Consider the following 16,492-nt stretch of genomic DNA (forward strand, 5'->3'; position numbering starts at 1 on the left):
GTCAAAACCTCAATTCTACCATTTAAAATTTAAATAAAGCAGTGACTTGTTGGAAGTGTTTTCTGTGATAAAGAAATATGTGGTGAGAAGGATGAAGAAACATGTAGTAAGAAGGGTAAAAAAATATGTACTTAGAAGCAGCGTGTTACCATGTTTGCTACTAGGCTGCTTAGAAAATACCATATGATCTGAAAACAATCAATGATCATCGTCTGAGTACCTTCAAAAAATGGCCCAAATACGCAAATAAATTAATTTTGAAATTAAACATGTTTGTCTGAATTATTAGTGTATGAACTTAAAGGGTTTTGAGGTGAAGGGGGGGGGGTGAAAAATGGAAGGGTAAAGAAATATGTTGAGAGAAGTGTGAACAATTAACATGTAGTAATAATGGTAAAGAAATATAGTCTTCCATTGATCAAAGTTGATGTTTAATTTTTTATGTTTTTGACGTTTTACACGCTCAATAGGCCTTATCCAAAACTAGGTAGTCTCCCTTGATGAGTTATCGTTATTGGTCGTTATGCGCATGCGCGAAAAGTAATTTCACTTCCGAGGACTAAAATCTCATATTTACTTCCGTGTTTACAGTAATAGCTAGTTAAATAAACCGATGAACGATGGAAACGAAGAGGAAATCTTTGAAATATTGCTGTGTTTGTAAGGGAACTTTTCGTGGCAAAGTTATCGATGGTAGAACGGTCTCCCTTCATCGTTTCCCAAAGAATAAACGTGTTAAACGAGTCTGGATACAACGATGTAAGACTGTGATGAAAAGTTTTCAGTGGAATGAAAACAAACTGTTATGCAGTGAACATTTTGTTGATCGTGCGGGTCCGTCCATGCTCCATACCCTTCCATCTAGATTTCCGACTGCGTCAGGGACTGACAAAATATTTCTAAGCTCAGTAAGTAACTATTGTTAAAGTGTCTTGTTGACATTATATGAAACTGTGTATGTTCAATAAGAGCAGTACTTTTATGTTAAATATGGAGTGACAGATGGAGAACAACTTATCTTTGTTACATAAAATTATAATAGTTCCCCACCCCATCTTTTAACTCATATATTATAACAGATAATTTTGATAAAATTTGGAGCCCATACATGTTCAGACTGAACATTTCGTCCTCATATGTGTTGAATAAACTTGTTTCTGTTCTATATGGGTATAATTATTGATCAAAATTTCATCTGATATGTTTCATAAATTTGTCTTTGAATTGAGTGCATTATGTTATTCAGGCGCTTGATGAGAATGAACAAGAACCAGACACATACGATGGTGACGTAAACTTTCAAGGCAAGCCTTTCATTGCTACACGTTTGGAATCAGAATCAGAGACTCCTGAAGATCTTCAAATGCCAGCAACAGAAGTAGGGGATCATCAGAACGGTGATGATGCTGAGACGTCTTTCATACAAGAATCCCACAAATCCAACCTTGATGTTTCCCTAAATTTCCATGACTACACATGTGAACCGGTTCCAGCACCAAGTGCAATCAGGTACAGCCAATTGATTATAAATGGGTAGACATGATTAAGGGTAAATTGTATCAAACACAAGGATTGCTGTGCTTGATAGTTGTAATTTCAACTTTCAATGGTGAAATACATAATTTAAAGAGGAAATGAAGTGTATTAAAAAATGTATACGTTAATATAGCATACATTTGTTCGTCATTTGACTTGTTGATATTTAAACTGGATGTTAAACATCTGCATGATTATTGTAATGTCTGCAAACGCTTTTTAAATACCAAAGTTGTTGATGTTGAAAACTTGCAAACCCCCACCCAAAAAAATAAATAGTTTTGAAAATTGAATAAATTAAAACTAATTTCGTTTCAGGATGATTGAAACACAGACCTGTATACCGACGATGACGATTGGTACACAGACAGAATCGGTTCAAACATTTCGAAGTATTAGTACCCAAACTGATACATGTGAGCAGAGAGGTATTGGAGTGCAGGCAATGCTTCCTACTCTAGTGTATGAGGATGTCATGGACAATCCGTCCAAACTGAACTTCTACACTGGAATACCAAACAAAGGATTGTTTAATGCTTTATTTGACGAAATGGGCGATATGCAGGAAAAACCTCAAACTCGATGTAGGAAGTCAAGTGGTGGTCGACCTAGGGCTCTACGACTTATTGATGAATTTTTCATGGTACTAATGAGATTAAGGTTAGGTCTATTAGTGGCTGATTTAGCAGCTAGATTTTGCATTTCACAGGCAGCCTGCAGCAGATTGTTGAATAAGTGGATTGACTATCTAGATATGAAATTAGATTTTTTGATTATGTGGCCATCGAAGTCAGCTGTAAAATTTAACATGCCAAAACTTTTCCGAGACAAGTTTCCAGACACTAGGGTTATTATTGACTGCACCGAAATCAAAACTGAAACACCGAGTTCGCTGCAGTTAAAATCTTTGATGTACAGCGACTATAAATCCCATATTACTTGGAAATCTTTAGTAGGGATCAGTCCTTCAGGGCATGTAACATTTGTATCAGATTTGTGGGTTGGATCGATAAGTGACAAAAAGATAACCAACAACAGTGGGATAATTGACTTGTGTGAAGAAGGTGATTCTATAATGGCAGATAAAGGATTTATCATTTCTGACCTCACCACACCAAAAGGAATAAAGCTGGTCATACCACCCTTTAAACGTGGACACTCTAAATTCTCAAAACGTGAAGTTCAGCAAACAAGGGATATTGCTAATGCTAGGATCCACGTTGAAAGACAAATGGAGCGCATAAAAAACTTCAGAATTGTCCAAGGTGTGATGCCTATCACAATGTCATCTCGTGCTTCGAAAGTGTGGAAATTGTGTGCGAAGTTGACAAACCTACAGCCCCCTCTTGTACCCCATTGACCGTTCTGTAATACATGTGTAATTCTTATTGTGCATCATAACCTGAACTTTTGCCTCAGAATCAGTGTCTACTCCAGGAGGGGGGATTTAGCAAAAAAAACATGAAATGACTTATCCCCACCTATTTTCTTAAGTTGGGGGGTTTAATTTTCAAATAAATACAAAGTATATGACAGTTTGAAGAGTTTGAGTAGTATATATTAAAAACTACTAATACTGCTGTTGATTGACAGCAATTATAGTTTAGTATAATTAAGTATAGTAGCAAAAGAGTTTTTGAACATTTTAAGTTATATGAACTAAACCATGTATGCATTTATTCATCATTGTATAATTGCTTTTGTTTGTAACGATTGAAGTTGTTCTAAGTAATAAAATGTCGACTTCCAGTCTGTGTCATTTCATTTTCGCAATTATCCAATCATTGCTGTTGTAGAGCAGTGCACATGGTGGTAAATAGTTGAGCTATTTCACACAAAAGGTCATATGTGTTCATTATGTGAGCATTAAAGTGACACGCTCATGTCTTTGGACCAAAAATTAGTTTCCCGGTAATGCATCTGAAAACACTTATTTTATCATTATTTTACTCTATGAAATCGAAAAAAGTATTTTGGTAAAGCTGGTCAAGTCAAGAAAAAATATAGAAAACAGCCGGCTAGTCCACATGGCCACCGGGACTTTAACAAGTGTTGGGTATGTTGACCTGTTATGGATACATTGATAACATCACGTGATAATGTCAATTAACCAATCATGCAACACCACAGTCGAAATTAATTTTCAATCACATTATAAAAACGCTTATGAAAATTGTGGTCTTCAAAGATGATATTTGAGCAAATATCAACATTTGCTGAAGGGTTCCAGCTTTTGGTATTTTTGTTTTAACACTCCTTATGATTTTCCACAATTTTTTGTAATTAAAAAAAGTGCATTTTATAAACCATGAGCGAGTCACTTTAAAAGGATTGTTTGTGAGCAGTTGACATACCTATGAAGTAAAATTCAGGATTTGTTTCTGTGAAAGTTATGTGTTCTAGCTTGTGATCGAATGAGTTAAGCTGTCAACACAAATAGCTTTCCTAGTATTTACTTGCTATTACTGCTCTTCTGTCAGCATATCATTCAAAAAATAAAATACAGTTTCCTTCAGAAATATTTAATGTGTAGGCAAACATACATGTACCAATGAAATAATAACAAAAAGTGCGTCTAGAGAATGTACCAATAGATTCAATTTCACATAACTGATTATAAAAATGCCATTTTTACTAAATAGTTAAATTAATCTTATTGAAAAACATATTTTTTGCAGATAAACTAATTACTAACTAGTAAAATACATTTTTTTCTGCAGATGAACATTATGAATAAGTCGGAGAATGTGGCCTCATTTTTAAGTGAACAATTTTAACCCTCGTTTTACACGGCAAGTGAACATTTCTGGAAGCAAAGCTTTCACATAAAAGTCATTCAAGAATGGCAACATGTTGTCCTTGAAAAAGTCACTATCCGCATAGATCCTTTCCACTGATATACCCATGCATGTCCAAACGACAAAATCACACCACTTTCGGCCACTAATCCCAAGTTGTCCCTGAACCTGGTAGTAGTAATTATGGGTCCTTTTCAGTAATAATTTTCCATCGGCACCTAAACGGCAAAAGAATTTTGGGTCAATGGCACATTCTTCCGGAACTTTCATTTTCCAGTTGTTTGATGCTGGACACTTAATTTCTAACAGGCCATTATGGTTCTCGCAATGCGTACAGTTTACAAATCCATCTGGACTGGCACCAAGATGAGGAAACTCTGGTGTCACAAGCAGGCCGCATTTCTTGACACTTAATCCTGGATGGGATTTTCTCATAGTTTTTTCATATGTTCTCCTCGCCACACTCTCATGGTTACGTCCATACTTTGTGTATATGGTATCAAATGTCCTGTACTTTAGCAGGTCTTTTAGAACAGAATCTGGTTCCGTTGTGTTTTTTTGTTTGCATATGCGCCCAAAGTTTGATGCCGTCAATCTCTCCTCCCTTGCTAGTGCCCACAAATCGGACTGGCCTTGGCTTCTCGTTAGACACTCAATTGTCATGCAATCAACTTCTGTGATCTGCATTGATTTAAAGTATGAATTAAAGAAATCAGTTTGTTTTGGGTCTTTAAGGTTTACACTATCACTAAAGTTGAAATTAATTTCGTTCAGTTTGGGAATAAAGATGGAGTCAGTTTTCACTTCGAAGTTCTTCAGCCACCCAGCATTTGCACCCATGCCAAGAAGTTTGTCCTTAAACTTGTCCACATCAACTGGCTTCTGTATATTGAAAACTGGCACGGACAGCTTTTTATTTACACTTTGCTTCCCATGAATCACCTTTTGAAATGTAAGGTCCTGAGACTTTTTGGGGGTTAATTTCCGTTTCCTAGGATTGTTCCATTTACATTTCACTGATGTTGGTGCAAGTTTACCATCTTTCTTCTTCTCTGTTATGTCTGCAATGCCATACAGGAGGGCAGCTATGTGGTTGCAGCCTTCGCCTTCCCTGAAACATAGAAAATGTAGTCTGATAGAAAATTTACTTGGAAATAAATCACTGTTAGGTAATGCACCAGCCATTTGTAATCACAGCCACCAAGCTCCAGGGGAAAACCTGGGACAGTGGGGAAAATGGGTGGTGTTTTTACCTTCTAGGTTGCAACACAGAGCCGAGTGAAGGCGGTGGATTTGTTTTTGGGCTGAAAATAGCTGGAAAAGGCTTTACCTAGGATGTTCCCGGAATGCGGGGTGTAAACTTCTTCCATTTCCCAGCCTGCAGATTTTGGAAAACTATTATATTTTCTCAGTTTTAATTATAATATATCTAACCAAAATATGAATATCATGTTATGTTTTACAAGTAGAAAATTGAACATACCCTGCAGTGCAACTGCATTCAGCAGAATTTATGCAACCAGTCATCTTTGAAAGCATCACCCATACATCATAGTCAGGACACTGTTTCTGGTTTGTTGAAGGCATTGAAGGAATCGCCTTGCATCTAACGAAGCAGTGACTCTCGTTTTCATCTGGGTTGTTAACCTGAAGAACAATTATTAAAACAATAATCAAAGCTAGAATATAAAAACACTGTTATTATTAATGCCACAATTTTTTTAAAGTTGCACTCCCACAGATTGAACATTTAGGCAGCTGTTTTAATTTTTGTCTTGGAACAAGCCAATTTTTGCGAAAAAGCATGGAAACCAGTTACATAAGACTGCTGACAAAAATTAGGTCACAGATTTTTATATTTCAGTTAAAAAATTGATGTTTTATGCATTTTTCTGAAACCGTTAGTACGGTTTAAGCCATAAAACATGCATTTTCAAATGGAAATATGAAACCCTGCGATCTGTTCTTTTGTCAACAATCTTTTATCATTGGTTTACAGATATTCATGCAACAATTTGCTCTTTCCAAGACAAAAAATAAAAAAGTTGTAAAAACAGAACATCTGTGAGAGTGCAGCTTTAAAAAATAAGAACACATACATTTTTCGCAATTAGGTTTAATTTATTATCAAATTCTTTAAACATCTTCAACACACTGTATTTTAACGGCAAATTTACCAATTTAAAATACCAATACTTTCATGGGAAAATTTACTGAAGTAAGAATATTAATAAATTTATTGTTGGACATGAAAACCATTGGCAGACACTGTTATCTGAGTTTATTTAACCACGAAGACCGTAAACTCATATTACTTGCATTACTTTTCTATTTTTACCCTAATATTCACTTGTGTGACATTTGCCAGTATTACCAAAGCTAGCATAACTATATATAAGAGGTACAGGGTTTTTTTAGATTTCCATTCAATATGATGTAATTTATTTATTTAACTAACTAAGTTTCTTCATGTCTTCTGAATATTTACCTGGACGCGGTGTATGTGCCCATCCTCGTACATGACCTTTGACTTCAACTGACGTTTTGTGTTCAGCTTGTACACGAAATAATTATAAATGTCCTTCTCAGTCATATCCGGAATCAATGACACATCATCACTCCAACTGTCGATACACGATGGATGAGTCATCTTCCCCCCTATTGGAGTCTGCAACCGTTCATTTTCTCTCCTCAGGAATGCAGATCGATCCGATTCTTGTAAATCATAAACATTCCCAAGTCCCAGTTTATATGCTCCCTTCACTCGATCGATTAATTCAGATTTATTTCCCGATACATACTGTCCAACACTGCGCAAATACTTTTTCAATTCATCAACTTTACAACGGTCTAATGTGTCATTTCTACACGCATTTGCTATCCTGTCGTCGTCCGCCATTTTCGTTTTATGAGTCCCCGGAAGTAGAATTAGTCATAATCAGGGGACGTTACCGATGATTTGCCAAGGGAGACAACCTAGTTTTGGATTAGGCCTATTGGCATTAGCTCTAGATCAGCATAAGAAAAAAGGCAGCACATTTTGAATAATTGATGATAGTATAATTTAAATACTCATTTTGATGCCATGCTTAATTCCCTATAGAGCATTTCGCTCTTTAGGTCTGGTTTACTTTATTTTGTGTTATAAATTCACCCTTTTGTCCCATATTTATAATATAGAATGTTTTCTACATTTAATTGGAATAATGCCCATTGGTGTAAGTAACAATTGAAATTGCATTATACTACAATTTTACAATACAATAAATCAAATTTATAGTTCAAACACCTGATATGAGCATTTTTTCAATACAAGTTTTACTACTCAAATGGTACTCAATAGGTCTTCGTAGCTAATATTGTTAGCATTCAGTAGAAATGAAATGTAAAAGGTAAATATTTAATTTTGATATTGACTTGGACATTTTTCACCTGTTGTGGTATTTTCACTTAAACATGCCTTAAATTGAAGGCAGAGAAGTATTTGATATATGCTTATTTTCTGACAAAATAAATGTGCTCTTAAATGCATTACATTGTAACATAGTTAAATTTAAATTAGAACACACACAGGTACTTGGTATTTTGTTGAGATTCTTTTTCTGACAAATTGAATGAGATCCTGCATGCTTTACATTATTACAAAGTTTGAAAATTTCAATGCAGATAAGTGCTTGGTAATTTCACTGTGTAGATTTATATTTCTGACAATATGAAATGTGATCTTTTATGCTTGCTTCCTGGTGCAGCTTTGGATGTTAAAACACTTATCCTTCGGAGTGAGTAGGATTGTCATTATCATTATTATCAGTGAGTTACTGTGAAATGATTTAAAACTTTGGCAGAAGAACTCAATGTTGCTCATTTACGATCTAAGAATGATCACTGGAACTCCTGTTTTAACCAAGGAATGAAATTAATCACTGGATTTTAGGATGGGATTTATTCTATGTTGTGATTAAGTTGCTCAGAATATTGGTGAAGTTCATCATGTTTTCAAATCTATTGGAAACCTGGATAGCTGGTTTAAGTTTTATTGCAGAAATGCTGGAGTTTGAGTTTGTGTTTTAATTAGTTAAATTAAAAAAGATCATTATTGGTAAGTTGTGTTACAGACATAGATTCAAGTTTTTCTGAAGTGATTTGTGTGACACAGAGTGTTGTTTTGTTTCTGGTGTTGTTTGTAATAATTTATGTATATGTTTAGTCTGTACAAACATGTAGGTTCAAGGTTCTTGATTTCTTTTAATATTTCCTGTTGTTTCTGAAGATAGAAGAGAAGTTAGATAACATCATTTACCACAGCTTTGTTGGATTAACAATGACTCTCAGCTTTTCAATGAAATGGTTTAAACATACCTAGAATTTCTTCAGGAAGAGGTTTTTTTTATAGCAATTTGCAAAGATTAGACTCTTATGGAAGAGGTGTTGATGTGAGTAATTTTATGTTGGTATCATCTCATTACGAAATTATTTAAGTTGTAATGAGTATAGATTTATTTTTTCTACAAAATTTGCACTTTTATACTTGCTTTCTAGTGCAGCTTTGTATATGAAAACACTTATATTCACAAGTGAGTAAGATTATGTGAGTTGTTTTAAAAATAGATTTATTTTTCCGACAAAATGAAATGTGCACTCTTTTATGCCTGCTTTCTAGTGCAGCTTTGAATGTTAAAACACTTACATTCATGAATGAGTAAGATTATGTGAGTTGTAATGAAAATAGATTTATTTTTCAGACAAAATGAAATGCACCCTTTTATGCTTGCTTCTGTGGTGTGTGAAGCTCTTTGAATGTAAAAAATACCTTGTTTTCATGAGTTGAGTAAGATTGTCATTATCATTCTTACCAATGAGTTCCTTTGAAATGATTTAAAACTTTGGCAGAAGTAACACAATGTTGCTCATTTACGATCTAAGAATGATCACTGGAACTCCTGTTTTAACCAAGGAATGAAATTAATCACTGGATTTTAGGATGGGATTTGTTCTATGTTGTGATTAAGTTGCTCAGAATATTGGTGAAGTTCATCATTAATGTTTTGGATGGAATTATTAGCTTCTGGATGTTTTTATAACTGTTAAAAATCTGGATATCTGGCTACTTGAAAGATTTATTGCAGAAATGCTGGAGATTGAATTCATGTGTTTTTATTAGTTTAATAATACTTAAACAAGACAATATTGGTAAGTTGTGTTAGAGACTGTACTTATGATTCAAGTTTTTCTGAAGTGACTTGTGTGACACAGAGTGTTGTTTTGTTTTTAGTATATTGTTTGTAATATTTAATGTATATAATGTTTAAGTCTTTACATACATGTAGGATCATGGTTCTTGATTTCTTTTTATATTTCTTGTTTTTACAGGAAATAATAGAGCAGTATGAGACATCATTCACCACAGCTATGCTGGATTTATAATGACTCTCAGCTTTTCAATGAATGGATTTATACCTAGAATTTCTTCAGGAAAAGTTTCATTATCATAAAGATTAGATCCTCATGCAAAAGGTGTTGTTATGAGGAATTCTATGTTGTTATCATCTCATAAGTGTTCATTTAAGTGGATTTTGTTCAGCTGTTGAGAAAGCAGTTATGTTTATAATTATTGAATATTAATGATATGAAATTTGTGTGAGTTGTAATAAACACTGATTCATTTTTCTGACTAATTGAAATGCACTCTTTCATGCTTGCTTCTCAGTGCAACTCTGAATTGTAATGAACAAGAGATTTATTTTTCTGAAAACAAACGATATGCACACTTTTACGCCTGCTTTCTAGTGCAATTTTGAATGTTAAACACTCATATTTATGAGTGAGTAAGATTATGTGAGTTGTAATGAAAATAGACTTATTTTTCCGACAAAATGAAATGCACTATTTTGTGCCTGCTTCCTAGTGCAGTTTTGAATGTTAAAACACTTATATTCACCAGTAACAGCAGTAAGTAAGATTGAGTTGTAATGAAAGAAGATTTATTTTTCAGACAAAATGAAATGCACACTTTTATGCTTGCTATCTAGTGCAGAGCTCTTTGAATGTCAAAACTTGTATATTCATGAGTTGAGTAAGATTGTCATTATTATTCTTACCAATGAGTTCCTTTGAAAAGATTAAAAACTTTGGCAGAAGTAACACAATGTTGCTCATTTACTATCTAAGAATGATCACTGGAACTCCTGTTTTAACCAAGGAATGAAATTAATCACTGGATTTCAGGATGGGATTTATTCTATGTTGTGATTAAGTTGCTCAGAATATTGGTGAAGTTCCTCATTAATGTTTTGGATGTAATAATTAGCTTCTGGATGTTTTTATAACTGTTTGAAATCTGGATATCTGGCTACTTGAAAGGATAATTGCAGAAATGCTGGAGTTGTAATTTGGCACTCTAAATCAAGCAATTACTGGTTTGACATACTTGTAAATAATTCTAGTTTTTATACATTGTTTTTTTGTGATCTGGAAATTCTTGTTTTCAGTGTTTGTAGTATTATTTTTATCTTAATAGCTTGAAGTTATGTAGATTCCAAGTTCTTGAATTCTTTAAAAAAAAATATGTTCTGGCCGAATATATCTCAGAAAAGAGAAGAGCAGTTAGATGATATCGTTCGTGCAGCTATGTAAGATTAATAATTACTCCCAGCTTTTCAATGAATGTGTGTATATATTCAGGAAGTTTTGTTTTTAGCATGTATACCAGACAAGAGGTGTTGTTCTGAAATAAGTTAACTGTGATGAAAAATCTGTGTAAGAATTCATTTGAGTGGAATTAGCTAATTAAGAAATAAGGTATGTTTATGATTGATAAAGATATCAAATGTATTTGTGTTTTATTGAACGTATATTAATGCATGTTTCAGTCATCCAAATTAGACTTTTGGATGTACAAGCCCGAATTCTTATTATATACTATTGTTTAGCATATTTTTAACAAGCCCCGCTATATAAAATTCAGAATTTGAGCAAGCCCGGAAGGCATTTTACCAGTGCAGGGCTTGTGAAAATTTTGACCACTGAATTGTTCATGAATAAGTATTATATTATGGAGGGGTGGGGGGATAAATGTCCACAAAAAGTTCAATTCAGACATAATTATAAGATTTTTGTCATAGCAATGTTTGGTTATAAATGTGTATAGTGAAATGTTATGTTTTTGGGTGGATTTCGATCCCTAGAGAGCTGTTTTAGAGGCCAGTGGCAACTGTGTTAATGGTGGTTCAATATTCTCGGTCATTGTTTGGATTATTCATTTGCATATTGGATATATTTAAGTTGGATTACCTTTCAATTGATTAAGCAGTTAATTCTTAGAGTTATGTATGGATGTAAACTTGTGGACAATACAGAATGTTATGTCATGTATGATAGAGATTAAGTGAGGCCTCTTTATAGTCTGGAAATGATGGTTTGTTTATAAACTACCATGAAATATCTGCAGGTGGGTGCCATCCTGTATCTGGTGTTTAGAAAGATGGTGGATAAATTTGTATCAAACTGACATTGAACAATGGCATTGAATTTGATTAGCAATTAGATATTTGTATTGACTTAGTTCCAGAAATTAGACTTTTTAATGAACACAACCAAATGTTGACCTTATTACTGGGTGTACTTGGCTTTAGAAATGTAAACAAGCCTGATTCTTTGGCTTGATGGCTTGTGATTTCTTCAATCACTTATTTCAATTAAAAGAGTAATCTCTTTCTATTATTTATTTGATATCATCACAATTTCGTTATAACCATGTGAAGTGATTAAAATCTTGAACAGAAATTTTTATCATGTTGTTTTACAATACGATCTAAGAATGATCTCATGGTTCGTGTTAGTTTTTCTTCTGAAAGATATAAATAAAAATAAAAAACATTGTATATCCAAAACATATGTGAATATTTCTGTGAAATGTCATGTTTTGGGTGGTTTTCGATCCCTTAGAGAGCTGTTTTAGAGGCCAGTGGCAACTGTGTTAATGGTGGTTCAATATTCTCGGTCATTGTTGGGATTAATCATTTGCATATGGGATATGTTTATGTTGGATTAGCTTTCAATTGATTAAGCAGTTAATTCTTAGAGTAATGTATGGATGTTAACTTGTGAGCAATACAGAATGTAATGTCATGTATGATAGAGATCAAGTGAGGCCTCTTTATAGTCTGGAAATGATGGTTTGTTTATAAACTACCATGAAATATCTGCAGGTGGGTGCCATCCTGTATCTGATGTTTAGAGGAGGAGGGGGTGGGGGGGGGGGGGGAATAAATTTGTATCAAACTGGCATCAAACAATGCATGAAATTGGAATAGCATTTGCTGATTTGTATTGACTTAGTTCCAGAAATTAGACCTTTTTTAAACACCACCAGATATTGGCCTTGGTACTGGGTGTACTTGGCCAAGAAATTTTAACAAGCCAGATTTTTTATAATCGCAATTCTAAACAAGCTTGAAAGTATTTTTACCATTCTTTGGCTTGCTGTGTTGTGATTGTTTTAATCACTATGATGTAAATGAAAAGAGGAATTTCTTTCTATTATTTACTTGATCAGGGATAAATCTATGTCAGATTTTCAATGAGAGAATTGCTCCCATTTATCCAAAATTGGTGAGAGAATTTTAATTTCAGTGAGATTTTTTATAATACATGGATAACGCAGTTATAAAACAATGCATAACAGTAACTTGTTTCATGAATATCAATATATTTACAAATTTACAAGATATAGGTATATAGATATAATATATACACTTGTTTGACTAGAAGGAAACACTTGTTAACAGTTCAGACAGCATGAACATTCATACTCCTTATATTTGAGCAAAAAATAGGATTAAGCAATTTTTGCTGAAAGGTGCATTGACTTTTTTGGGAGATAAAGGCTTTCCATTGTTGTTTTCATCTGAACCTGGTATTTTATTTTGGTCCAGAGGCTTTTTTCAAGGAATGCAAACAACGTTATCTGATTAGACATTTTGACGCTTCCGATATTGTAGACGCATTTAAAATGCAGAACTTGTAACCCGCGTAAACAAAATTATTCCGGGTCACAAAAACGCTTGAAAACAAGACTTAGTGCGTGGACGATATCGATCAAAACATTCAATAAGACAAATGCATTCAATGTAGGGAAGGCAATTCGTGAGTAATTCAATAAATATAAACACGAAGCTATCTGCGACTACGATGCTTTATTTTGTAAAACAACAAAATGGAAAAGGCACAAAATACACAAACTGCGATCAAGCGCGAGAATGTCTCGCATTTAAGTGATTTTGATGCGATTTGAGCGATTTTTCAGGGTTCGAATTTAACTTTGAGGAGCACTCGCAAAATTTTGCGAGTGCTTTTTGAGGCAACTCGCAAAATGAAAAATCAACTTGCAATTTTATTATTTTCTTTATTCCCTTATAATATTGTCTAATTAAAGTAGATATTTACAACTAAGACATATTATGAATATTAAAAGGATCCATCTTGAGTGACTCAACTACTATAAATTGTAGTTGGCTTATTCTTTTCTTTTTTGGGGGGGTGGGGGGGTGGGGAGGGGGTACAGATGACTCATCGGATGCTGGCCGCTTTTTGATAACAAAGCTGTCCAATAATTTGACATTGTTCACTTTGAGGGGGTTATATTTACCCTCGCCATCGGGTAATTCCCATTCGGCGAGAACGCTACAGATTTCATTAACTGATTAAGTTTGTAAGTATTAAAAACAATAACAGTATAAATTTAGAATAAATAAAAGCAACAGTAAATGTAGCATGGATGCTTTGGACTATAAAATATATCGGAAGTTTATTCACTTTGACAGTTGAGCGGATATATTCAAAGGTTGATAGGGTTTTACGAGAGTTCGCGAAAGCGCTAAATTTAGCCAATGATTGAGCTTGGTGATTACGTCATGTCAACTCAATTGTTTTCACTTTGTATTATGCACACCTCGGAGCATCCCCGGAAAGATTCGAGATAAAACTCGGCCTTTTCCGTATTTGTTCTATTTTTGAAAACTTACTAGAGCGTGACTCCATATTGTTGTCTCTTAACTGGTAGTGATGCCATTTATAGATTGTTTACACTCGACTTTGTAGCAAAGTTAATGTTTATTCTACTTTCCTTTTAACATTTTGTGGTCTAGAAAAAAAACACTCACAAATTTTGCGAGCTTGAATAAAAGTCACTCGCAATTTGCAAATGCCGCTCGCATTTTGCGAGTATGCGAGTCTAAATTCGAACCCTGTTTTTATGCGAGATATCGCGGAAATGGCTTACTAGAATTATCCCTGCTTGATATTGTCACAATTTTGTTATAACCATGTGAAATGATTAAAATCTTGGACAGAAATTTTGATCATGTTGTTTTACATTACGATCTAAGAATGATCACATGGTTCATGTTAACAAGCCTTTCCTGATGTATTTTGTACATGTTCTTAATCAGGTTCTTCAAATTCCTAAATGTTTATAATTCATAGAGTGTTTAATGTGTTATAACTTATTTGTATATGTTTCAGTAGAGTTAACGGTATGGCGGTGAACGTGTACAGTACGAGTTGTACACAAGACAACCTTAGTCGACACGATATTCTCACATGGGTCAACGACTCCCTACAGACCTCGTATAGCAAGATAGAAGAATTATGCACAGGTTTGCAGACTTACTGTTATGTTTGGGTATATTCATATCTTTTATTGTACAAGAGGTGATAAGAAAGTTGGTTTGAAACAACTAATTAATTTTAAGCTCAATTGTGGTGTCCGTTTCTGTGAGGGAAACTAGTAATGTGTCTTTTTGCCCTCATAAGGTGGGAATACTGATGTTCTCTGGGGCAGGTGGTGGACACCTATAAAATTAGACGACTCTCCCCTAACATCAGTTAACTTTTTTGGGAAATATTTCTATAAAAAAATCAAGTTTTGCACAGGTTAAATGGATACTCACACTGCACATAATGCATGAAACTGTGCATTAGAAATATATACATGCGGATTATAGCAAAGTCCATGCAAGTAGTGAATCAACAATTACAAAACCGAAGAAAAGTAAACCACAAAACAAAATGTAAAATTATTAGAATGTGTATTACTGCTAAGTTTAAACTTTATTTATTTTACAACAATTGTGAAGAAAGTTTTGTTAACTTATGCTGAGTCACTCTATTTGGCATGATGTTGAGCGAGAGTGTGGTCTTGTGTTGTGGGGGAAAATGGAGGACCGGGAGAAAACCCACTTGTCTGGCTTTGTGAATACCAACCAAACTCACATGCTCCCAGGCCGAGAATCGAACCTGGGTCACATTGGTGTTAAGCGAGTGCGCTAACTGGACAAACTAGAATCGAAGGACTAAGTTTTGCCCTATGAAATGATTTAAGATTTTATCCAGAAATTAACAGTCATGTTGTTTTAATACGATCTAAGAATGATCACAGGGTAAAATGTTCCTGCACATTAGTCACCTTTCCCTGTCTGAGCTTCATCTCAAGTTTTATTGTGTTAGAAATCAATCGATGTCAATTTACTTTGCAGGAGCAGCCTATTGTCAGTTTATGGACATGTTATTTCCAGGTAAGTAGAACCATACAAGAAAAATTGGTGGCAATGAGAAACAGTTTGATTTCTATCCACCTTGACTTTTTGTTCTAAATAATGAAAAAAACAAAAAACAAATAGAACTAAAACATTGTTTTTATTTCAAATTATGTATTTCTAGTATAATAATAAATTTTCCTCCATATTAGGTATTTTTATAAAAATTGGAATAATTATTTGTTTCTTATGTAATAATGATAATCATAACTATTCCAATGACAAAATGTTGTATTTTTGAATAAAATGTTGTTGATATTATGATGCATTTGTTGTAAAAGAGATTATATGCTTGATAACTGTAATTGCTTAAAATTATATATTATTATATAGAAAGTATCACATCTGTTTACTATTTCTTTTTGCAAATTGTGTGGTTCAATGCAATACTGTTGTAGTGTAGAAATTCTCTGTGTGTACTTAGTGTTTGCGCTGATGTCTCTGCCAGTGGGATGCGGAGAGATTCTAAATATATCTTATTAAAGGCCACATTTCCATTGAGTCTTTTTTTTTTTTTATAAAGTGGGTTTTTCAGTCATTTCACGCATGCACGCTGACTAGTTT

The 16,492-nt window shown here is 33.9% G+C and overlaps 2 protein-coding genes across 16 annotated transcripts in view; one reads left to right on the top strand and one right to left on the bottom strand.

Annotated features, from left to right (window-relative positions):
* The window catches only part of LOC128214384 (microtubule-associated protein RP/EB family member 1-like), a 42,712-nt gene that overhangs the window by 13,862 nt on the left and 12,358 nt on the right, over positions 1-16,492 (top strand). For 6 of the 15 annotated variants that reach the window (XM_052920820.1, XM_052920811.1, XM_052920812.1 and 3 more), the window contains exons 2-3: positions 14,856-14,989; positions 15,869-15,907. In XM_052920820.1, the coding sequence (XP_052776780.1) occupies positions 14,869-14,989; positions 15,869-15,907 (160 nt within the window). In that variant the 5' untranslated portion in view covers positions 14,856-14,868. Of the gene's footprint in view, positions 1-591; positions 909-1,246; positions 1,510-1,854; positions 3,220-7,708; positions 7,727-8,183; positions 8,434-8,735; positions 8,768-9,681; positions 9,849-10,990; positions 11,133-14,855; positions 14,990-15,868; positions 15,908-16,492 lie in introns of those variants that run through there. The other 9 variants (XM_052920822.1, XM_052920813.1, XM_052920810.1 and 6 more) reach the window with 8 other exon arrangements.
* Positions 4,049-7,275, bottom strand: LOC128214382 (uncharacterized). The gene is made up of 3 exons (XM_052920809.1): positions 6,823-7,275; positions 5,818-5,981; positions 4,049-5,445 (listed from the first exon to the last, which is right to left on the bottom strand). Exons 1-3 carry the CDS (start codon positions 7,231-7,233, stop codon positions 4,296-4,298), a joined length of 1,725 nt encoding a protein of 574 aa, XP_052776769.1. The 5' UTR covers positions 7,234-7,275; the 3' UTR covers positions 4,049-4,295.

The sequence above is a fragment of the Mya arenaria genome, chromosome 13 (genome assembly GCF_026914265.1).
Source record: "Mya arenaria isolate MELC-2E11 chromosome 13, ASM2691426v1".
Taxonomy (NCBI): Eukaryota; Metazoa; Mollusca; class Bivalvia; order Myida; family Myidae; genus Mya; species Mya arenaria.

Bases quoted from the DNA above. Each gene is read 5' to 3' on its own strand.
- LOC128214382 (XM_052920809.1), bottom strand. From the start codon at position 7,233: ATGGCGGACGACGACAGGATAGCAAATGCGTGTAGAAATGACACATTA. The intron at 5,982-6,822 runs GTAAATATTCAG...ATTGTTCTTCAG, and splicing joins GGCACATACACCGCGTCCAG to GTTAACAACCCAGATGAAAA. The intron at 5,446-5,817 runs GTATGTTCAATT...TCTATGTTTCAG, and splicing joins GAATGCAGTTGCACTGCAGG to GGAAGGCGAAGGCTGCAACC.